Consider the following 24874-nt stretch of genomic DNA (forward strand, 5'->3'; position numbering starts at 1 on the left):
CTCAGTGTATGCCAGTAGCAAGATTCTGAAGTTTAAATCAGTGACGAAAAGTATGTCAAGAGAATAGGAAAGTGGCCCAACCCTGACCTAATGAAAGACATACCTATTCTAGAAGAATAAACTGCATGGATATAGCTTCATGCACTTATCCATAAATAGAGTATCCTAATTTAAGTTGTATTAGTTTGCTAGAGCAGGCATGACAATGTACCACAGACTGGGTGGGGCTGAAGCACAGCCATTTCTTTGCTCACATTCCCAAGATCCAAGTGCTTATCAAGTTGGATTTCTTCTGAGGCCTGACATCTTGGCTTGTACATGACTGTCACCTGGCTGTGTCCTCATAGGCCCTTTCCTGTGTGTGCAAATCCCTGGAGTCTCTTCTCCGTATAAGAACATCAGTCATGTTGGATTGGAGCCCAGTCATTACAACCCCTTTTAAACTCAGTTACTTCCCTAAAGGCCCTGTCTCCAGGTAGAGCCATCCTGGGGCTTGGCGTTTCAGGGTTAGGAATTAGGAGGAGACAAAATTCCGTCCATAGCATCTCTGAAGAATAGTTGATTAGCAGTTAATTCAATATTGTATGCCCAGATAAGTCCTTGCTATGCAGATATGCTGTGTTGCCAAATAAGGACAGAGCCATATGCTTGGATAAAATGACATTACTGTATAAGATGAAATGCTTAACAAGAACACAGGCCTGGGTAGAGGCAATGCCAGCTCTTTAGAGGTGACCTAATGAAGTACTGTGGGCCCAGCCAAAATGCTTTTCCAGAAGCAATTTTGGGCTCACTCTAATGCACAGATAATTGGATAATCAAGTGCCCAAATGTTGAGCCTAATTGTAGAGCAAAGTTGACAAAATTAGCCTAGAAAAAATGTTTACATTATGCACAGCTAAATGCCCGTTTCAATCCAGAAATCATGTTTGTGAAGTAGGCACAAGATAACTGTCTTAGCAGATACAGTGAACCCAAAATGTTTATCTATAGTTTTCTATATAAATGTTATTTAGTAACACTGTGCACTGGGTAGAGAAAGTCAACATACAATCTCTATCTTAGTAAAGCAGGTACAGGACAGTCATCTTTAAGCACTGTGACTTCCTAGCTGTGAGAAGAACGGCTGTAAAACACACTTGGAGGAAACAGTGAGTTTATGTTCTCAGACTGTTAACTAAAAGTGTGTGAAATGCTATCAGAAATGATAGCTTCATTTTGGTACAGTTAATATCTCCTTAGGAAGAAAAGAACTGACAGACCAGATAATTTGTTAACTGGCTCCCTAGTTTCTAAAATTAAAATCCACATTTTTTTTTTCCTTTCTTCATTGTGTACCTCTTTCTCTTCTTTCTGGCGGGCCATTCAAATGTGCTCTCCAGCCAGGACAACACACCTCCACTGGGAGTTAGCAAGTTGAAGATTCCCTGTAAATTGTCAACTAGTCCAGCAGAAGATGCCTTGCATGGCAGAAGAAAGATTCTGCCATGATCTTGATGGCAGAATTCAAAAAGAATAAAGAAATCATGAAATGGCTTTGGTTCATGATATTCTCAAGCATTCTTTTATTTTATTTTTTTACCTAATCTGTTACTTTGCTACTTTTTGACTTCTCTGAAAATTGTTCTAGTAATACATTTTCTCTAAAACAACATTCCCTTTTATTTATCTTTATTTAACTCCCAACTTATTCCCAAAAGAATTTACAGAAACGGATTTGTACTGTTTTCCCCCTGAACACTGAACATAAACTAACAAGATATTTAAACACGGAACCAGCTAACACTGCCAAACATATTGAAAATGATTTTATGTTTGAGAGGGGATTTCGTTTCCATTGACATGGTATTTTTGGCAGGCATCACATTCAATTTCTAATTTTACTAGCATCTCGTGGCAGATGCTAGCATGATGGGTTATGCAAATGCCACTTTAGAAGACACTATTTTCCTTTTTCTTCCTACGTGAGAGAGTCTGGGAAGTGCTAATATTATATTTACAGGATTCTTCAGAGGTAGGAATGGTCAGGTGACCAGCAAGACGCAAAGAATTATAACAGAAGTCACTAGATAAGGCCTCTGGAAAAGTTTTATTTTTCTTCTTCTTTTTAAAGAAAGAACCCACTCGCTGTCCTTGCAGGGGACTGTGACTCTCTGCTTTCTTCCTACCTTCACATCCAGCAGCCACTTTGTGCCATGAGACTGCGACCCTTAAGATATCGACCAGCATGTTCAGGGTGATGTAAAACAGCAACGAAGAGCCTGGGTTCTTATTGATCTGACCCTGGGTCTGTCTTGCACTCCTACATCCATTATTCTTGTTATTTCAGGAAAATAAAATGCTCATTAATGTAAGCCAATTTCCCTTGAACTTTTTGATTACTAGCATTTAGGTTACCATATAAAACACAATTCACACTCTTGAGTGACAGTTTTACTATATGCTGTGAAAAAAAGAAGTTTAGCTTGTAATGTCACTTAGCTATTTTTGCACTTGTTTAATTTATTGGTAAAAAGATGGGGGAATAAATGGAAACAGTGACAGACTTTATTTTCTTGGGCTCCAAAATCACTGTGGACAGTGACTGTAGCCATGAAATTAAAAGACGTTTGTGCCTCGGAAAAAGAGCTGTGGCAAACCTAGGCAGCATATTAAAAGCAGGGACCTCACTTTGCCAACAAAGGTCCATATAGTCAAAGCTATGGTTCATCAAGAAATACTAGAATTTGTGATTTGTAAAGGTGAGGATCCTTGGGCAACTGTGATGTGCAGGTGAGTTTGGGAACCACTGATGGAGGCAGAGGCAGAGGCCCAGGAGAAGGCGGGTCTGTTTGCTTCTGCTGGAATCAGGTGTGTAACTTTCTCTACAAATGTTACGGTTAAAGCCTCTACTCAAAGCTTCCGCCCATTGGGAAAGATAATAATAATACAGAGCACCTCCGGAACTCTCACATCTTGCGTTCGTTATATTCATGCCCTAAGGACCAACTTCAGCTGGTTTCTAAAGTTGAAGGGCTTCTTCCTGCCCTTTGAATTTGTTTCCTCCTGAAGTCAGGGGCCCAGTAATGCTGCATCTTCGTTAAGAGGGCAGAAATTAATGTGGGAAAGAAGTAGAAGGGTCCTGAGGAGATCCCCTCGTTAATGAACAGAGGGTGGGTAGCAGCCACTGACCTCTGGCCAGTCGCTTGGCTTGTCCCTGAGTCAGACACCTGGCCCCCCCACCCCCCGCCCTGCCAAACACTGCCCTTGGCTGAGTCGCTCTGGACCTCGTCTAGCTACCTCGTGACCAGAACTCTTGGAGCTCCAATTCAAGCCTTTTCTACATAACTTGCAGAATAAGTGCTGTGGGCTGGACAGAAGTAGTTAAAAGCTCAGGGTCTCTTTTCCCTTCGATGGTTTATCTTCATTTTAAGGGCATTTGATGTTCAATATTCACTTCCCAATATCTTTGATGAGACAGATGTCTCACAGAATGCCCTGTGATGGTTACTCGGCACAGTCTATTCAGATTACTAGACTGTGGGCTTCCTGAAGGGGGTAACTCATCCCTGGCCCTAGTACCCTAGTGTGTAGGGCATGTTCCACAATTTAAAACATCAAAGCATTTATATATGGTGTCAACAATCCTACTTGCAGGGCAGCAAAGGAGACAGAGACATAAAGACTAGACTTTTGGACTCAGTGGGAGAAGGAGAGGGTGGGATGATTTGAGAGAATAGCACTGAAACTATACATTACCGTATGTAAAATAGATAAGCATTGCGAATTTGATGCACGAAGCAGGACACCCAAAGCTGGTGCTCTGGGGCAGCCCAGAGGGATGGGGCGGGAGGGATAGGATGGAGGTGGGGGGGGGATTCAGGATGCAGGGGACGCAGGTATACCTATGGCCAGTTCATCCTGATGTTAGGCAAAAATTGTAACAATATTGTAGTTATCCTCCAATTAAATATTTTTTTAAAAAAGCATCAAATAAAATAATGAAGTATTCTTGGTTATTAAGTGTAGGATCTGTCAATCAAACCTAGATTCTCAGTCAATCTGATAGCCTTTTCTATAAACCATGCTGCTTGCATATGTATATATATATATATATATGTGTGTGTGTGTGTGTATATATATATATATATATATATGCATCGATAGAAAGTCAATCTTCATGATCATTCAGGATTGGTTTTCTCAGCAGCAAAGAAGCTAAAATCAATGGAACTGATAACTCTAAGGAAAGTTTATCTCACGGTGGCATTCAGGTGTCCCCTCCAATCTTTATTATGGGACAATGTTTCACAACAATTTAGGGGAGAGATTGATAGTTTATCTGGTTTCTATAGCTGTTACAGCACAATTATAATAAAACACAATGAAAGAATGAAATCCACATAAAAATCTAGAGACCGTGCATCGCCTGGCCTGAGCCAGCCCAGTGCTTCTGTGTCCTCATCTCTCCCTGCACCACCACGGTCACCTGTGGCCGCCTTGCTCTTCCTCATCCTGCCAGGGGCATCGCTCATCCAGCCCTGCAGGTTATCTCCTGCTCACCGCAGGTGGGACCATCTCCCCCTTACACCTTTCAAGTGTGTCCCCCCACTTCAAGTCTCTGCTGACACGTTCAGTTTTCAGAAACCTGCTCTGACTGTCCCACCAGAAAAGACCCTCTGACTACTCTACTTTCCATCACTCAAACCAGAGTTATCCCTCTTACCTGCTTTCTCTTTCTCAGCACATTTGTCCCCGTCTGGCTTACTTTAGGCTGTTTGTGTATTTTCTGCCAACTGCCCTAAGCTATACTCTCCACAAGACCAGTAGCTTGGTCTGCTCACTTGTTGGTTAGACGTGTAGTTGAAACAGTGACTGGTGCTCAGAAGAATCTACCACAGGCTAAGCAGTTGGGCAACAGATGGTAACTCTTTACAGAGAAAAGAGGGGCACAGGCTGTGTTATAGCCAAAAACTACCTAAGCTTGGGAAGATGTCTCAGTTCCTTTTAAATAATAACACAGCGCCAAGTGTCCACTTTGTTCAGGGCACCATTTAACTACCAATAAGTCCAGGGAAGATAAGCCTTATCATTCTGGAAAAAATAACAGTGTAATGACGTAGAAGGACAGGTCCACATCCAAATAGGACCAGATAAGACTTTTTCTTAAACCTCTATAGGAAAGCTACCTATAAACCCCAGGGTAGGGAGCAACAGTACTCCAGATTATGGGGCTCTGAAGAGACTAACCAAGAGGGACATTATAGAAGGAGAGAGGGTGGTGTCTTTGATGGGAGGACAGTGTAGAAGCTTGACATGTCCTGGGAGGCTCAAGACACCTCTACTGCTGGAATGAGAGAGTCCTTGATGGGGTGGGAGGCCCGGAGGCTGACACAGTGGTTTCCAGTGTGTGGAAATGCACCTGCCTGACATGAGTGGTCTCTGAGATACACAGATACCTGTCAGGTGGGTCCACTGCAGGTGCACTCCTGTGGGCGGGTTTGGAGAAGGCAGGGCAGTTCCCTGGAGCGTGGAGGAGCAGATGAAGAAGTGGAGTCAGAAACAAGAAGGTCCCGCTATGTGGACAAGTCACCAAGCCGGGATACTTAGCTGTGCAAAGCCGCCCGGGGGAACTCGGTTATTCCTTAAAGCAGTGTTCATTCATCTGCACCTCTTCTATCATGTGCTGGGGCCAAAGCAGGTGCAAAGATGGCACTAACTGTGAGCAATAACAGTTCTCATCGGTGGGCAGGCTTACAGGGAAGCTGTGCACTAGTCATGTGGTAAATATCAGAGAGCAGCCACGACATTTCAGATTAAGGACTGGCTTTAACTGAGTGACTTCAGTAGTTGTCAAGTGGATATGGCTCACCTTAATGGTTTTAAAGTCCTTTCTCAGAAGTGTGACTGATAAGTCTCTGTTATAGCAGACTCAGTTTCAGTTTCAATATTTTGGTTTACATGTCAGTGAATACTGATAAGCCAGGAAAAGGAGAGTTCTGATACATTAAAAAATTAGTGAATCCCTTAGGGAGTTCAGGACAGACATATACACTCAGCTATATTTAAAATAGATAACCAACAACCACCTAGTGTACAGCACAGGGAACTCTGCTCAATGCTGTGTGGCAGCTTGGATGGGAGGGGAGTTTGGGGGAGAATGGACATATGCATGTGTATGGCTGAGTCTCTTCACTGTCCACCTGGCACTATGACAACATTGTTAATCAGCTACTCTCTAATATAAAGTAAAAATAAAAGTCTAAAAGAAAATTAGTGAATCTAGTTACTCATTTATTATATAAACATTTATAGGTATAGTTCAGTTCAGTTCAGTTCAGTTCAGTTCAGTTCAGTCGCTCAGTCGTGCCCGACTCTTTGCCACCCCATGAATCACAGCACGCCAGGCCTCCCTGTCCATCACCATCTCCCGGAGTTCACTCAAACTCACTTCCATAGAGTCGGTGATGCCATCCAGCCATCTCATCCTCTGTCATCCCCTTTTCCTCCTGCCCCCAATCCCTCCCAGCATCAGAGTCTCTTCCAGTGAGTCAACTCTTTGCATGAGGTGGCCAAAGTACTGGAGTTTCAGCTTTAGCATCATTCCTTCCAAAGAACATCCAGGACTGATCTTCTTTAGAATGGACTGGTTGGATCTCTTTGCAGACCAAGGGACTCTCAAGAGTCTTCTCCAATACCACAGTTCAAAAGCATCAATTCTTCGGTGCTCAGCTTTCTTCACAGTCCAACTCTCACATCCATACATGACTACTGGAAAAACCATAGCCTTGACTAGATGGACCTTTGTTGTCAAAGTAATGTCTCTGCTTTTGAATATACTATCTAGGTTGGTCATAATTTTTCTTCCAGGGAGTAAGCGTCTTTTAATTTCATGGCTGCAGTCACATCTGCATTGATTTTGGAGCCCACAAAGATAAAGTCTGACACTGTTTCCACTGTTTCCCCATCTATTTCCCATGAAGTGATGGGACCAGATGCCATGGTCTTTGTTTTCTGAATGTTGAGCTTTAAGCCAACTTTTTCCACTCTCCTCTTTCACTTTCATCAAGAGGCTTTTTAGTTCCTCTTCACTTTCTGCCATAAGGGTGGTGTCATCTGCATATCTGAGTTATTGATATTTCTCCTGGCAATCTTGATTCCAGCTTGTGCTTCTTCCAGCCCAGCGTTTCTCATGATGTACTCTGCAAAGAGGTTAAATAAGCAGGGTGACAATATATAGCCTTGATGTACTCCTTTTCCTATTTGGAACCAGTCTGTTGTTCCATGTCCAGTTCTAACTGTTGCGTCCTAACCTCCATACAGATTTCTCAAGAGGCAGGTCAGGTGGTCTGGTATTCCCATCTCTTTCGAATTTTCTACAGTTTATTTAGATCCACACAGTCAAAGGCTTTGGCATAGTCAATAAAGCAGAAATAGATGTTTTTCTGGAACTCTCTTGCTTTTTCAATGATCCAGCTCATGTTGGCAATTTGATCTCTGGTTTCTCTGCCTTATCTAAAACCGGTTTGAATATCTGGAAGTTCATGGTTCACATATTGCTGAAGCCTGGCTTGGAGAATTTTGAGCATTACTTTACTAGCGTGTGAGATGGGTATAGTATGGACTATCAAAAAGAAATAAAATGTATTAGAGGTGACCATTAAATATGTAATGTCAATGTAGTGTAAGTGTTTAGATCAGTTATAAAATTAGTATTCAAAAGTAATACTTCATAAAATTTAGGAATATTAATCAACATGGAAAATATTGAAATAATACATTATTGTGTACTTGTTAAAATCACTGTCAAAGAAAAACATATAAATGGGCGTGCCATTCAGTCCCCAGTAGACTTGTTTACCAATGTCCCTAGCTGCTAAAAAGGCAGCATCTGAGAAGGGGAGAGGAAATAATTGCAACCTAGTATTTCCCTTAGACTCCTCTTTATCATATCCCATTTCTAGAGTGATCATTTGGAAGAGATATTTGACTGACTCTTTTTCCCCTCTGGGGGCTTCAGTATTTTCATTGATAACAGACTATGGTTTCTAGGAAAGCATGAACACAGCAGGGTCATCTTTGACATCTGACATTCTGTTCCATATAGAGGGAGGCTTGATGTGGTTACTCTATTGATGTCAGCCTGGTCTTATTCTTCCTTTTCTTGTTTTTACTGGTTCAGACAATATGTGACATGGATGCACTCTCAAGAGAAGGCCGTTTGACCTCCAAGGAACATTTCTGAATCTGCATGGATCCTGTCAGTTACTTGGGGCTCAAGTGATACAGTATGCAGGGGTCAAGAATACAAAATGCCCAAAAATGCTCCCCAAGGGAAGTTTCATATTTTGTGGCTGATGAGTGGGTCCAGCTCTTCCATGCAGACTTACTGATAGTGGATGTTACTACTCCAACACTGGTCCCTGGACTTGACATCACAAGTCCCTCCCAAACTCTTAAAAAAGGACTCACCAGACCCAGGTTCTGCTCCAGGCCAGCCCTGGCCTTATGTCTGGGTCAGGGAATACCAGTATCTTTGGTGGAGATGAAGCGCCACTAGACACTCTAAACCCTCAGCGTGGGAAGCAGAAAGACTTTCCACATGGTGTGTCTACAACCATTTTATTTCCATGCACTCTGCAAAGTCAGGAGTTCCCAGACTCCGTTAATGTAGAAAGCAGTATTCCCACAAATGCCATTAATTCATTTCACTATAAAAAGTTATGAACTTTAGCATCACAGAGGCAAAAAGAAGCATCTAGATGTCTAAGGCTTGCTAATAATCATAGTGATAGCTAATTTTAAGAACCCTATATGCCAGGACTTATGTGAATTATATAGTTTAACTCTCACAGCTGCCCTGTGAGGTAGAAAGTAGTAAACTGAGGAAGTGAAAATGGAGACTTTTCAAGGCTAAATTGCATCAGGTGGCCCAGCAGAGCCCGGGAATTTCCAAACCAAGTCTAGTGTTCTGATTCCTGACCTCAGAGCTGATCCTTGGCCAGGACCTTGGGCTCCTGATCCCTATTCCCCTGACAGGTTGCATCAAATGGAAGCTCTTGTATCAGCTGCTTGTATATTTTGGAAATTAATCCTTTATCAGTTGTTTCATTTGCTATTATTTTCCCCCATTCTGAGGACTGTCTTTCTCCTTGTTTGTAGTTTCCTTTGCTGTGCAAAAACTTTTAAGTTTAATTAGGTTCCACTTATTTATTTCCATTACTGAGGGAGGTGGGTCATAGAGGATCATGCTTTGATGTATGTCATTGAGTGTTCTGCTTATGTTTTCCTCTAAGAGTTTTATAGTTTCTGCTCTTACATTTATGTCTTTAATCCATTGTGAGTTTATCTTTGTGTATGGTGTTCAGACTTTATTTTTTTGGGCTCCAAAATCACTGCAGATGGCGATTGCAGCCATGAAATGAAAAGACGCTTACTCCTTAAAAGAAAAGTTATGACCAACCTAGATAGCATATTCAAAAGCAGAGATATTACTTTGCCGACTAAGGTCCGTCTAGTCAAGGCTATGGTTATTCCAGTAGTCATGTATGGATGTGAGAGTTGGACTGTGAAGAAGGCTGAGCACTGAAGAATTGATGCTTTTGAACTGTGGTGTTGGAGAAGACTCTTGAGAGTCCCTTGGACTGCAAGGAGATCCAACCAGTCCATTCTGAAGGAGATCAACCCTGGGATTTCTTTGGAAGGAATGATACTAAAGCTGAAACTCCAGTACTTCAGCCACCTCATGCGAAGAGTTGACTCATTGGAAAAGACTGATGCTGGGAGGGATTGGGGGCAGGAGAAGAAGGGGACGACCGAGGATGAGATGGCTGGATGGCATCACTGACTCTATGGACGCGAGTCTGAGTGAACTCCAGGAGTTGGTGATGGACAGGGAGGCCTGGAGTGCTGCGATTCATGGGGTTGCAAAGAGTCGGACACGACTGAGCGACTGAACTGAACTGAACTGATGGTGTTAGGAAGTGTTCTAATTTCATTCTTTTACATGGAGCTGTCCAGTTTTCCCAGCAGCACTATTGAAGAGACTGTCTTTTCCCCATTGTATATTCTTGCCTCCCTTGTCAAAAATAAGGTATCCCTATGTATGTAGGTTTATCTCTGGGCTTTCAATCTTTTTCCATTGGTCTATATTTCTGTGTTTTGTGTGTGTGTGTGTGTGTGTGTGTGTGCCAGTATCATACTACCTTGATAACTATAACTTTGTAGTGTAGTCTGAAGTCATGAATATTGATTACTCCAGATCCATTCTTCTTTCACAAGAGTGCTTTGGCTATTTGGGATCTTTTGTGTTTCCATATAAATTGTGAGAGTTTTTGTTCTAGTTCTGCGAAAAATATCATTGGTAATTTGATAGCAATTGCACTGAATCTGTAGATTACATTTAGCAGAATAGTCATTTTCACAAAATTGATTCTTCCAACCCAGGAACATAGAATATCTCTCCATCTATTTACAAATCAATTCTGGAAAACAAACAACCCAATTAAAAAGTGGGAAAATGACCTAAACAGACATTTCTCCAAATAAGACATACAGATGGCTAATTGACACATTAAAAGGTGCTCAAGATTGCTCATTATTAGAGAGCTGCAAATCAAAACTACAATGAAATATCACCTTACACTGGTCAGAATGGCCATCAAAAATCTACAAACGATAAATACTGGAGAGGGTATGGAGAAAAGGGAATACTCTTGCACTGTTGGTGGAAATGTAAATTAGTACAGCTACTATGAAGAACACTATGGATATTCCTTTAAAAAGATAGAAATGAAACTGCCATATGACCCAGCAACCCCACTATTCTGAGGAAACAAAAATTGAAAAGGATACAGATGTTCATTGCAGCTCTGTTTACAACAGCTAGGACATGGAGGCAACCTAGAAATCCATCAACAGATAAATGGATAAAGAAGCTGTGGTACATATATACAGTGGAATATTACTCAGTCATAAAAAGGAATTTGAGTCATTTGAGTCAGTCCTAATGAGGTGGATGAACCTAGAGTCTATTATACAGAGTGAAGTAAGTTGGAAGAGAAAAACAAATACTATATACTAATGCATATATGTGGAATCTAGAAAGATGGTACTGGTGAACCTATTTGCAGAGCAGCAGTGGAGATAGACATAGAGAACGGACTTATGGACCTGGCTTGGGGGAGGAGGGAAGGAGAAGGTGGGCTGTGTGGAGAGAGTAACATGGAAGAATACATTACCATATGTAAAGTAGATAGCCGATGGGAATTTGCTGTATGACTCAGGGAACTCAAACTGGAGCTCTGTAACAACCTAGAGGGGTGGGTTAGGGAGGGAGATGGGAGGGGGGTTCAAGTGGGAGGGGACATAGGTAAATCTATGCCTGATGTTGATGTTGATCAAATCCATGTTGATGTTTGGTAGAAACCAACTCAATACTATAAAGCAATTATCTTTCAATGAAAAATGAATAAATTTTTTTTTAAAAAAGGCCTTTTCTGTTATAAACCACCAGTCCAAATTGCCTTCAGTCAATGAAATTTGGTTCAAGGTAATCCAAGCATTAAATTCAAGTAGATCCATTCCTGCCTTTGTTCAGCTCAGGTTCATCCACTTGCGCTCCAAGGCTGGTCCTTAAGGAAGAGTGTGCTCCAAGGCTTTCTTGGCCTGCATTGCATCCAGGAACATTTTAGCTCCCATTTAACTGATACAATTTAGGCTGTCTTTTTAATTTGATAGCCTGAGCCATCAGAAGAATGTGATGAACTTGTTTGCGCAAAGTGCCTGGTTTGGTTTAGTTTTGTGTTTCTTGTGCTAATTTGCTTCAAAAACAGATGGGCTGATATCCTACATGTTGAAGTTTCACCACCATTATATTGCCAGCTGATTTCACCTCTGATACTCCTGAACACTCAGAAGTAGGGTTTCTTCTCTGGAGGAGAATACGCCATCTTTGGATTGATCTCTGAGCTTGAACAGATTCCCCACAAGGCAGGAATGTACCTGAAAACCACCCAGAAATTCAGCTGAGTCACTTCCACAGACTTTCCAAACACTGAGACATCATCAGAAAGCATTTATGTTGCTACATCTGAATTTGCTGTTGCTCACAGCAAGATGACTAAGTGCAAACACATGAAGAATTCAGGAAGGACCATGAACTGAGAGATGTATCTGTGAGCCAAGCACAGAGAAACCTCCCTGAGTTGTGGAAACTCACCCTTCTCTTACCTCCACTCCCAGCCTGGCAGAGGGTCTTTGGACCCTTGTACTCAGATCATGTTGTGTATCTTCTGAAAACCCTACAAAACCTTCCCACAGAAACACCCTAGGTGGCTCTGGCCGAGCCCCTCCCTTCCTCTGCAGACCACCCCTTCCCCAGCATCTTCCTGCAAGTCCAGGCACCCTGGCCTATGTCTCCTTCATTATCTCACAAATTGTTACTGGTTCCCGCTATGTAATGTCAGCCCTGTGCATGTGGGAATTTTGTCTTGTTTGTCCACTAACCTCTTTACCTAAAACAGAACCTGACACACTGTTGGCCCTCAAGAAATACTTTTGTATGAATCAATGAATAAACATATTTCAGTTAATACATCCTGTATCACTAACATTTGTGACAGAGCAAAGTTGAAATGTGTGTATAATTTGGTGCATTTGTATCCACATGTCATTATAATCATGTGCTAATGAAAAGAGCCTTGAATCCACATGTTTTCTTTTCATCAGAAGACCATGAATATATTCATTTTGTTTCCTAAATGAGTTCTAACACCAATTTAAGGCAAATAATATTCTAAAGGATATATTGATTTAAATATTCAGTAGGGAATGAACCATCTTACTTGTGTGGTTTACATTAAAAAACACATCAATTAAAACAAAATTGATGCTTACATTTTAACGGCAGCAGTTACGGACAGCATGAAGGAAAGGTGTAGACCAGGAAGAAACATATATTAATTTTAACATTTGCATGGTCAACACATCTGTGTAGCATTGTATTTCCTTTGAAAGAAAAGTTAAACACTTTTCTCCAAAATTTGAAGTATATATTTTTTCTGGCTTCTGCTAAATAAATATTAGATGAAACTGTTTATGGAAACAATGCAAAAGTCAACTGCTGTTCACTTTCTAAGCTGTTGAAAACGTTCACCATGTTTTCTCAACGGTCTGCTCATCTGTCCTCCTTTCAGAAATTGAGAAGGGAGGGTGCGGGGACCCAGGCGTCCCAGCCTACGGGAAGCGGACCGGCAGCAGCTTCCTCCATGGAGACACACTCACATTCGAATGCCAGGCGGCCTTCGAGCTGGTGGGGGAGCGAGTCATCACGTGTCAGCAGAACAACCAGTGGTCTGGCAACAAGCCCAGCTGTGTATGTGAGTACTCTCCTGGCGGAGTCTGTTCCAAGCTGCCCCGGGGGGTGGGAGAGGATCAGGGCATGCCCTGACGGGGGCGGGGGGAGATGTGACATTGACCAGAAGCACTCAGGGCTCCTTGAATGCAGCTCTTCTTTCTCCACTGACGTAAAACCAGTCAGTGATGTTCTTACTACCAGACGGATACACTGTCGATGAGATCTTTCCATGAGCAAGGTCCACAGAGCATCACTTGCATCCAGAGGGGCTGATGCCAGCTCTGTGAGCTATCCGTCGACAGGGCCTGGGGTCTTTGCAACCTAATATTGTCTTGTGACGGCTTCTCTGAGTACAGTTTCCTGAGCTGTACAGTAGGTTCTCATTAGTTATCTATCGTATACATAGTGTCCGTAGTGCGTGGGACTTCCCAAGTGGCTGAGTGGTAAAGAATCCCCCTGCCAGTGTAGGAAATGCAAGAGATGCAGGTTTCATCTCTGGGCTGGGAAGATCCCCCGGAGAAGGAAATGGCAACCCACTCCCGTATTCTTACCTGGAGAACCTCATGAACAGAGGAGCCTGGTGGGCAGCAGTCCACAGGGCTGCAGAGCGGAACATGACTGAGCACACGACACACAATATCCTGTGACACTTAAAACGCAATTGTGAGCTTGAAGTGATGTCACTTTGCATTTCAGTGGAAGAATTGCCTGCTTCCTGTTTTTTTTTGGTCTTGCTTTTAGTTTATTTTTTAAGGTTCTCATTAGTTGTTTATTTTATATATAGTGTCAATAGGGTATATATGTCAACTCCAGTCTCCCAATTCATCCAGCTCCCTCTTCCCACTTTGGTGTCCATGTGTTTCTTCTCTACGTCTGCGTCCCTGTTTCTGCTTTGTAAATAAGATTGTCTGTACCAAGTTTTTTCAGATTCCACATGTAAGAGTCAATATACAGTATTTGGTTTTCTCTTTCTGACTTACGCCACTCTGTATTATGGTCTCTCGGTCCCTTGTGAGTGATTTAACAAGTAGATAAGGAGTACATAGCAGATTGAAAAACAGATTTTTTATACAACTAAGTATAGCAATAACCTGGAAACATATAGGAAATGATGTAAAATAATAAGCAAATCCACACCCTAGAAATAAGTCCAATAGATGTTCCCTCCCAAAGAATATGTATATAGACATATATAAAACATATATCTTACTGATTTCTCAGTACACATTAAGTAAATATTCCAAGAGACTTTTATATTAGCCACCAAGATTTGGTCTGATTTTCCAAGTTGTTCTTTAGTCATCGTTACCCTGTAAATGACTTAAAATTTAATTTCAAAAAATATGCTTTAAGGCACATGCAAAATTTAAAATGAAAAATAGGAAACTGATTAGAATCAACCTTGTTTTCTGCAAATTGTCCTTATGAAACCAGCATAATTTTTCATATTAATATTTGCTCTTCTGAAAGAAGAAAGTTATAACAAGAAATCTTAATATTTGCCACAAGTTTCAATCAACTTAATACTTATTTTTGAATCAAGCATACACTTGATTATCTATAGGAGATGGTTGTTCTGTATGTTGAACTTAATCTGTTCACAACCCAGGACAATCCCTGCTCAGAGAACTGAGATTCCCATATATGCTGAGGCCAAAAAACATAAAAACAGAAGTTGGATTGTAACAAATTCAGTAGATACTCTCAAAATTAAAAAAAAAAAAAAAGAAAGAAAAGAAAAAGTTGAACCATCCTAGTTAACTGCTGGTATAGACTTCCTTCCCAGGTCCTTAGCACATAGCCAGATCTTCGGATGTGGACAAAACTGTTTGAAACTATTATTATCTATGTGTCTTCACAGTTTCCTGTTTCTTCAACTTTACGGCATCATCAGGAATCATCCTCTCACCGAATTACCCAGAAGAGTACGGTAACAACATGAACTGCGTCTGGCTGATCATCTCTGAGCCGGGCAGCAGAATTCACCTCATCTTTAATGACTTTGACGTGGAGCCTCAGTTTGACTTCCTTGCCATCAAAGATGACGGGATTTCAGACATAACTGTGCTGGGCACGTTCTCAGGCCATGAGGTGCCGTCCCAGCTGGCCAGCAGTGGGCACATCGTCCGTCTGGAGTTCCAGTCGGATCACTCCACCACCGGCCGAGGCTTCAACATCACCTACACCAGTAAGTACATCCACACCCACTCCGTGTCCATGGTCTCCGCTGGCTCTACTCTGGGGTTTTATGGTCACAGTTCACAAAATTATATAACATTATCCTGAGAACCTAAAAAAATACCCCACTCTGTTGTGGTGTCTTAGTCACTCACCCCTATGGTGAGGACTGGTGGCTCACATACTTCTCTCTCTCTGGTTTTCCTTCTACCTGTCCATCCATCCATCCATCCACCCCTGTGTCCTCCATGCAATAGAATAGAGTAGTGAAAAGCAGTGAGGTATTTGGAGTCGGAAGTCATGGATTATAACACCTGCTAAATGTATGGACTTGCCCTTCCCAGGTGACCTAGTAGTAAAAAATCTGCCTGCAATGTGGGTGACCCAATTTTGATTCCTGGGTTGGGAAGATCCCCTGGAGAAGAGAATGGCTACCCACTCCAATATTCATGCCTGGAAAATCCCATGGACAGAGTAGCCTGGCGGGCTACAGTCCAGTGGGTTGCAAAGAGTTGGACACAACTGAGCAACTAAACAACAACTCGTATGTTCTCAGTGAATTTTGATAAGACAGCTAACTTTTCTTTGCTTCAGACTCCTCATTTGATCATAGCTTATATTTTAGACCATCTGCTTAAATTGTACTGTTGAGGGAATAAAGTAAGATAATAATGTTAAACAGGAGTTATAAGCTAAAATGTACTGACTGCCTCCTTCTCTTAGGTGATCTGCTTAGGATTTGACAGAAATTGTTTCATTTAACATTGCAGCAACTCTGGACTATAAGCTTCATCTTCCTCATTCTGTAAATAAAGAAAACTAGGCTTCAATAGTGGAGAAGGTAATGGCAACCCACTCCAGTACTCTTGCCTGGAAAATCCCATGGCCAGAGGAGCCTGGAAGTCTGCAGTCCGTGGGGTCACGAGGAGTTGGACACAACTGAGTGACTTCACTTTCACTTTCCTGCATTGGAGAAGGAAATGGCAACCCACTCCAGTATTCTTGCCTAGAGAATCCCAGGGACGGGGGAGCCTGGTGGGCTGCTGTCTATGGGGTCACACGGAGTCAAACACGACTGAAGTGACTTCTCAGCAGCTGCAGCAGGCTCTGATAGGGGCTTCCCAGATGGCTCAGCAGTAAAGAGTCTGCCTGCGATGCAGGAGACACAGGAGACTTGAGTTCAGTCTCTGGATTGAGAAGGTCCCCTGGAGAAGGAAGTAGCAACCCACTCCAGAATTCTTTGCCTGGAAAACTCCACGGACAGAGGAGATAGGCGGGCTACATAAGGAGAAGGCAAAGGGATAAGGCGGTGGCAGAGAATGAGATGGTTAGATGGCATCACCAACTCAATGGACATGAATTTGAGCAAACTTTGGGAGACAGTGGAAGACAGAGGAGCCTGGAGGGCTGCAGTCCAGGCACAACTTAGCAAATGAACCGCAGAAAGGCTCAGATGACCAGAGCAGTCTTCCCAGGGACAGGTAGTAAGCACAAGGGCTGGGATGCTAACCTAGATGTGCCAGAACCAAAATCCTTTTCTGTCACCTACGTATCTCATCTCCATTTTCCTTAGTGAAAAAGTGCCTTCCAATTTTGGGATGCTGTGTGGATGATAATGAGGTCTATCTACCCATCTCTCTCCTTCTGTCTCTCTAGGTATCAATATTCTGTTTATTGAATGTGTTTATCTATCTCTGAAAAATAGCTAAAACTGCTTTATAAGTGGTTCTGCTTTCTTTTTTTAATACTCATGATTAATATTCAAGTTTTTTTTTTTACTCCAATTTTTTTTTTTTTTTCTTTTCAGCATTTGGTCAAAACGAGTGCCATGATCCTGGCATCCCCATAAATGGGCGGCGTTTTGGTGACAGGTTCCTGCTGGGGAGCTCGGTCTCTTTCCACTGTGATGATGGCTTTGTCAAAACCCAGGGCTCGGAGTCCATCACCTGCATCCTGCAGGATGGGAACGTGGTCTGGAGCTCCACCGTCCCCCGCTGCGAAGGTGTGGGCCCTTCCCGTCTGCCTCTTACCTTCCTCTGAAAGGGAGCCTCTGACAGAAAATGAACGAGCAAACAGACAGCAACCCTGGTTTCTTAAGGCTGCCATAGCTAACCGAGAACCACCAAGTGGTGACTGTGACAGCAGGAGCTAGCATCTCACGGTCCTGGAGACTGGAAATCCAAGGTCCAGGTGTCAGCAGGGCAGGCTCTGAGGGGGACAGATGTTCCAGGCCCCTCTCCTGGCTTCTGGGGTTTTGCTTGTCTTGACTTGTAGAAGCAGCATCCACACATTCTCCCTGTGAGAATGCATCTCTGTCCCAGTCCCCTCCTTCTAAGAACACCCATCATATTGGACTCAGGCCTGCTCTAATGCCCTCATCTTGACTAACCATGTCTGCAGTAACTTTCTTTCCAAATATAGTCCCATTTTAAGATGCTGGGATTAGGAATCCAAAGTAGCATCTGGGGGGGAGTGTAATTCATCCTCTGTTAACAGCATCATTTTTAGTTAACTGTTTTGTTGCCCTTGGTGTAACTGACATATATACCACCTAACTAATTTTCTTCTTGACATTTCACTGTAGTTACCTGTATAGGAAAACCAAAGGGGAAAGAACAAAGAAGGGTATTACTTTTAATGTATATTCAGGTAGGGGAATATTTACTTATGATATATACTCAAACCCCTCTTATCAGAATTGCCCATGCATAATGAGCAAAGAAAACTTAATAAAAGTATCGCTCATAAATACCAAGGAAATGCAGATCTGCTTAAAGAGTACAAGTTTTAGAGCAGCTTTAGATTCACAGCAAAATTGAAGGGAAGGTACAGAGATGTCCTGTGCACCCCCTGCCCTCCTATATGCACAGCCTCCCCCATCAGCAAGGTCCTCCATCAGGTGGTGCATTTGTTATAACTGATGAACCCACAGGGATAAGTCATCATCACCCAGAGTCCACAGGCTCACTCTCGTGATTGTCCATTTGCTGGGCTTGGGCCAATCTATATCATGGTGTATCTACCACGATGGTGACCTACAGGGTATTGTAACTGCCCTAAAATCTCCCCACTCCACCCATCCACCTCCACCCCACCCCATGTTTACTCACCAGTGTTGGGAGCAGGGTTACACTTCACCACCTTGCCCTGTCCCCAGCCCTGCCTCCAGAGTCATTTCTCATTGTTTCAAGGACCAGCATTATCTTCAGTCATCATTGGCTGACCCTCCTAAATTTACAGAAAGATGTTCTCATTTCTGCAGTTTCACAAATTGTTAAGACAATTTGGTGGACTATCAGCACCACCCCAGGATGAACACTTGATCAGCTGAAGAGCAAGAAATCCACAGTAGGACTTCCCTTTTTGTTTATTTTTACTGCATTTTTAAAATATGGGTTTTTTTTAAATAGTTTAAATTTTATTAGTGTTAATAACTGAATAGGTCATTATCCTTCATAACTCAGTAAGCTTAGAATCAGGATTCTAAAATAAATGGTATGAATACTGGGGCAGGACTGAATGTCTTTGTACTTACTGCTTGAGGAAGTGTATCACTACTAACTTTGAGGTGTGACTAATTTTATGAGAAAGAAGACAAGCAATACTCTCTAATCTCTGTTCTCTTTGCCACATTCTCGCTGTGGGTGTGCTCACTTGCAGTAGGTGGTGTGAAGATGGGTCTAAGCTTCAGGGCCAGCACATTCCTTTGCAGTAGGGGGAATAAAGGGGCATCAGTCAGCAGCAGATGAGCAATCCCATAGAGTCAGACAAAAGGAGACAGTATCACTTTAAATGTGAGTGGCAATTCTCTCCTTGTTTGGAAGGGACATTCTGATGAAGTTCAAGGCAAACCCCAGGTATGGGTTGTTAACAACAATAGCAAAGCCCCTAAACACAGAGGACTGTGTGTGTGCTTAGTTACTTAGTCATGTCCGACTCTCTGAGACCCCATGGACTGTAGCCCACCAGGCTCCTCTGTCCTTGGGATTTCCCAGGCAAGGATACTAGAATGGGTTGCCATTTCCTGCTCCAGAGGATCTTCCCAACCCAGGGATCAAACCCATTGGCAGGAGGATTCTTTACCATTAGTGCCAGCTGGGAATCCAAAACACAGACTAGTTAATGGTGAAAGAGATTGTTAAAGTTTACTTGTACTGAGAATCTCAATCGCTGAGAGAAAGATTTTTCTGTCCTTGTTTTATACCTAACCAGCTTTTATTCTTCTGTGCAATTCAGTGTCATTAAAAAACACAAGTTACCTTGAAGGAAAAATGACTGTACAAGAATACATCTCTATGGCAACAACTTTTAAACTTCAAAGAAAATTGGAGATTTCCTGGCAAAATATAAATTACCCAAAGTGATCCAATGAAAAGTGCAAAATGTGAATAAACAAAGTACTATAAAAGAGATTTGAACAAAAAAGAATTTAGTAAATTATATATGGCAAATTACTTTAATAAAATGAAGATACCTTGAAGTGAATCAACACATACACATATTTTAAAATATGCACACGCTGCAGAATATTTTAATTGTAGATGCGAGGTAATTAAGTCTGTCAGCAGACGTTTGTTGACATGAATACACGTAAGATATGAGTATCGGTGGTATCCCTGCCTTGCGACTCTGTTGTGATGATTGAACGTGATAACTCCTGGGAGGTGTTTGGCGCTGACCACTCTCTCAGACTGTACCATTAATACCATTGTTAGGTGAAAAGAACTTTACTGAAAGTTGATGACAAATGCCCAGGTGTGAAATAGACGTGCTCTGATTTCACTATTCTCAGTTTACTTGGAAATAACTGGTGGCTCAGATGGTAAAGAATCCACTGTTAATGCAGGAGACTTGAGTTTGATCCCTGGGTTGGGAAGATCCCCTGAAGTAGGGAATGGCAGCCCACCCCAGTATTCTTGCCTGGAGAATCCCATTAACACAGGAGCCTGGCGAGCTACAGTCCTTGTGATCACAAAGAGTTGGACATGACTGAGCTACTAACAAACTTTCAACCATTGCTTGAATACTAGAAACCATCAAGTCTATGAACTCAGGAATGAATCCCTGCTGTTTCTGAGGTGCTGCTATGGTACATGTACATAATTTGACCTTCTGACCCCTGCATCATTTTTCAGCCCCATGTGGAGGACATCTGACAGCTTCAAGTGGAGTGATTTTGCCCCCAGGATGGCCAGGGTATTACAAAGATTCCTTAAATTGTGAATGGATAATTGAAGCAAAACCAGGACACTCTATCAAAATCACTTTTGATAGGTAAGAAAAAACTTTGGTTTCCTTAATTTGGACCTGATGACCCATGAATACTCAGTGTTTTTATTTAAATGGATCTTAAGTCTTTAGAAAGATGAGGTTTTCACCTTTGGTTCCCCTAAAGGAGTTCATTTTGCTCAGTAAGTTCTGTTCTTCTCTGTTTTGTCCTCTAAGCCCACAGTTAAGGCACCTCTGCAGACGTGCTTGAGGGTGTGGTGGCCCCAGACAGCATTCCCAGTGTTCACAGTCACTGGCCCTTGAGTCCAGTTCTGTACTTTGGACCTGAAGGTGGAATAAATTCTGCTTGGTGTTTTATTGCAAATGGAGCCCTTCGACCTTTAGGGGTTTGCAGAGCACAAAAGAAGAGCTCTGTGGCTTTCGGAGTGGCTCTGGGAAACTGAAAGGTGGTCTGGGTTGCAGAGTTAATAGCAGACTGTGAGCAACAGATTTCTTACCTTTTAATTAGCCAAGAGTGGTTCCATCACTGGAGTGCTGCTCGGCTTGGCTGTTGGATAATGCATTTGATAATCTAAAAAAAAAGAAGCATGCTATTTGAATTCTCCATGATAAAATATTGTCTGGATTGTCTCAACAATTGATTTGAAAATTAAGAACCAAAAATGCTATAGAATGGACCCAAATGCTTTAAAATCCAAGAAAGTATCTCTGTTTAGTGTTTCAAGGTTAATATCTGAGCAAACTGAGCTCTCTCCAGCAATGAGCTTCTTAAGCAGACTGAGTTTAGGGTTCTAGTATTCAGAATATTACAATGTCTCAAGACAGATATACCTTATGACATTATTTTCTGCACTAATTTCCTAATACTCAATGATAGCATCCATAAAGGAAAGGTTTTTAGCAGGAATTGTATTATCACTTAGTAAATGGGGTTGCTAAGAGTCAGACACAACTGAGCGACTTCACTTTCACTTCTCACTTTCATGCATTGGAGAAGGAAATGGCAACCCACTCCAGTGTTCTTGCCTGGAGAATCCCAGGGACGGGGGAGCCTGGTAGGCTGCCGTCTATGGGGTCGCACAGAGTCGGACACGACTGATGTGACTTAGCAGCAGCAGCAGCAACTGTTTATATTTGAAGTTATTATTGGCATTATTATATCTAATGGGATAATTATGACTTCAGTAGGATAATCTTTCAGAAGAAAAGAAAAAAAATGGTCTATGTAGTCATTATATTAGAGAATGGGTTCTGGCATATAATCTTAGTCAATGGATAAAAGAACTTTATAAATATTAAATAAATTGAATTTAGCTTCTTATTATAATGTTTTATACTTTCTAGTATTGAGAGGGGAAATAAGCAGACACACACCCTGATTCCCAGCAGCACATCACATTTAACTCATTTAGTAAAAATGGTGATTTCACATTCTGGTTTGGCACAATTTATTAGTGTTCCATTTTCAGTTGCTGAAAAAAAATACTCATAATTTTTCTCAATCTTGTCTTTTTTATATTATTGGACTATGGTATTTGCTAAATTCCAGCATTTCAGATATTTTTAGACACTTGTGATTTTTTTTTTTACCCTATACATTGCACACAGTCTTCTAAAGATTACTTGCATAGTACTTAGGTTTATAACTTGAGCTGTGGGCTGGCATCCTAATAAAGGATGTGTTTACACAAACAGTTTTAAATTCCACACTGAGGGTATTGTTATGCAGTGTGTGATGGGCTGCCAGATGATGGCAATTATTTACATTTCTCTTTCTGAAGTTGCCCTGGAGATCCTCCAGCTGCTGAGGTGTGCCCTCTATCTGTCCTGGCTGTCTCTCAAGATGAAAGTTGTGAAAACTTCAGGGCAGATCCTGGACATGAGATTTATCCCATGCTCATCTAGGCTTCTTGAATGTGAACTCAGATAAACTGTGAAGCCATAGACGCTTTAGAGAACATTTTTCATAGTAAAATGCAAAGCTGCCCTCTCTCCCCACCCCCAAATGCCTGGCCTCTGACCATATTCTGACCTAGCCACACGCTACACCAGTTGGTTGAATTCCTCTTTGTGGAAGATGAAGGGTCAGGGATCTCCTAAGTTAGTTGCAAGAATATATTATTATTATGCATTCACACAAAGAAAGGGCTTCCCAGATGGCACTGGTGTAAAGAAACTTCCTGCCAGTGCAGGAGACACCAGAGACATGGGCTCCATCCCGGAGTTGGGAAGATCCCCTGGAGGAGGGTGAGGGACCCAGTCCAGTATTCTTGCTTGGAGAATCCCATGGACAGAGGTGTGTAGTGGGCTATAGTCCATACGGTCACAAAGAGTCAGACAGGACTGAGTAACTATACACACACACAAATACACACAAAGAAAATTGTGTGATTTAATGATCAACAGGACAGGGTCCTTTGATTTCATCTTTTTCCATTGCTCTGTGCTAGGGGCCTAAGACGGCTGCTCTGTCCCTTCTTTCTCCTCCCTGCCAGCACCATGCAATGCCCACCCTGGGGACCATGGCACAGGCTTCCCCCGAATTCCCTGATCACTGAGTGCATCAGAGGCTCCGGCAGTGAGCTGCTCCCTGGGGACCACGCCAGACCCTTTGAAAGCCAGTTAGCTCAGACGGGCCCATTTACACAATTATCTCAGTGTCTGGAATGGCACCTCCGCTGTATCAGAGAGCACCCAAGTGGCTGCAACTGTGTATGAGCGTAACAGCAGACCAGGTTCTCTGGAGGCATAAGTCCTTATGGGAAGGAAAGTTAGGCACTTCTTGAAAGCTGTTCTAACTTTCTCAAATCATTGAAGTAGCATTTGCTTTCTGAAGCCCAGTGTCCTTCCACTGTCATACAGAGGCCATGCAGCTTTAGTGCTTCCCAGGTCTACTATGTTCTTCTACTTTTCTGTCTATTCATTCTATTATTTTTGAGAGCTTGATATTGAAACTCCAACTAAAAATCTTAATTTATCAACTTAATAAAACAATTATAATATATAGTGGAACTATTATATATGTAACGTTGCTCTGTATTTTCCAAGTCTCCAAGTATGTTATCATACTTTCATAATTAAAAACATTAAAAAAAGAAAAAAAGAGAGTTAGTGCAGCTTTAAAAGGCACAGGATTCTGTATTTCAGGAAAAGTATTTAAAGTAGTGTCATGTTGTTTGATTTACCTCTTTCCTTTAGGAGATCATGTCACTTCAATATGCTCATTTTAAGAAATCTGTAATCATGTTATACTGGGGATCATGAAAAAATGGTCTGAAAATGCATCTTGATTGACTTTCACTGATTGTTGATTCTCTGTCTGTCTATCTACTGGCTCACAGTATTTATATTTTAAGGCTGAATGACTCCCCCCCACCCCATTTGTGATATTACTGGACAGAGTACTCAGTCATGGGGAAGGCTGTGGGGCTGAACAGAAGTTAGTAATAACCTTAGATACCACATGCGCCAGTCTGAGAGTGCATCTGTATCTGGGTCTATTTACTTCTCTTGCTGTACCTGGGTTTTCACTCAGTGAGTAAAGACACAAGATGCCTGTAAGTTAGCACTGCCCTGCATTTCTCTGCTCACTGGACACACTTGCCCGCAGATTCCAAACCGAAGTCAACTACGACACGCTGGAGGTCAGAGACGGGCCAGCCAGCTCGTCCCCGCTGATCGGGGAGTACCACGGCACGCAGGCGCCACAATTCCTCATCAGCACGGGCAACTTTATGTACCTCCTGTTCAGCACAGACAACAGTCGGTCCAGCGTGGGATTCCTCATTCGCTATGAGAGTAAGTGGTCCCCATATCAGGGCCCTGCGATATTGCCAGGTGGAACTCGGCACATGCGGTCTCACTGAGTCACGTGGCAGGAGGCTTGCTGGTTCCCGTTTCTTTCCACACTGCACGGCGTAATCCTCAGGACTTTACTCTCTGTAAAGGACAGAGCGCCTTCATGATTTTTAATTCACAACTCAAAAAGAAGACACAGTGATTTATTATAAAATAAGATAATAAAATCACTAAAACAATGAAATATGTTCATTTACTTCACAATGTAATATAATAATAAATTTCTACTATTATAAAATATACCTACTGGCCAAATAAGCTACATGAAATATC

At 42.1% G+C, this 24874-nt stretch overlaps 1 protein-coding gene across 1 annotated transcript in view; it reads left to right on the top strand.

Moving 5' to 3' along the window:
- The window catches only part of CSMD1 (CUB and Sushi multiple domains 1), a 1675023-nt gene that overhangs the window by 1261316 nt on the left and 388833 nt on the right, over nt 1-24874 (top strand). Inside the window, exons 13-17 of the mRNA XM_068971399.1 lie at nt 13176-13358; nt 15198-15524; nt 17322-17516; nt 20650-20788; nt 24354-24541. Of these exons, the coding sequence (XP_068827500.1) occupies nt 13176-13358; nt 15198-15524; nt 17322-17516; nt 20650-20788; nt 24354-24541 (1032 nt within the window). The remainder of the gene's footprint in view (nt 1-13175; nt 13359-15197; nt 15525-17321; nt 17517-20649; nt 20789-24353; nt 24542-24874) is intronic.

Source organism: Capricornis sumatraensis, chromosome 4, assembly GCF_032405125.1.
Source record: "Capricornis sumatraensis isolate serow.1 chromosome 4, serow.2, whole genome shotgun sequence".
Classification (NCBI taxonomy): domain Eukaryota; kingdom Metazoa; phylum Chordata; class Mammalia; order Artiodactyla; family Bovidae; genus Capricornis; species Capricornis sumatraensis.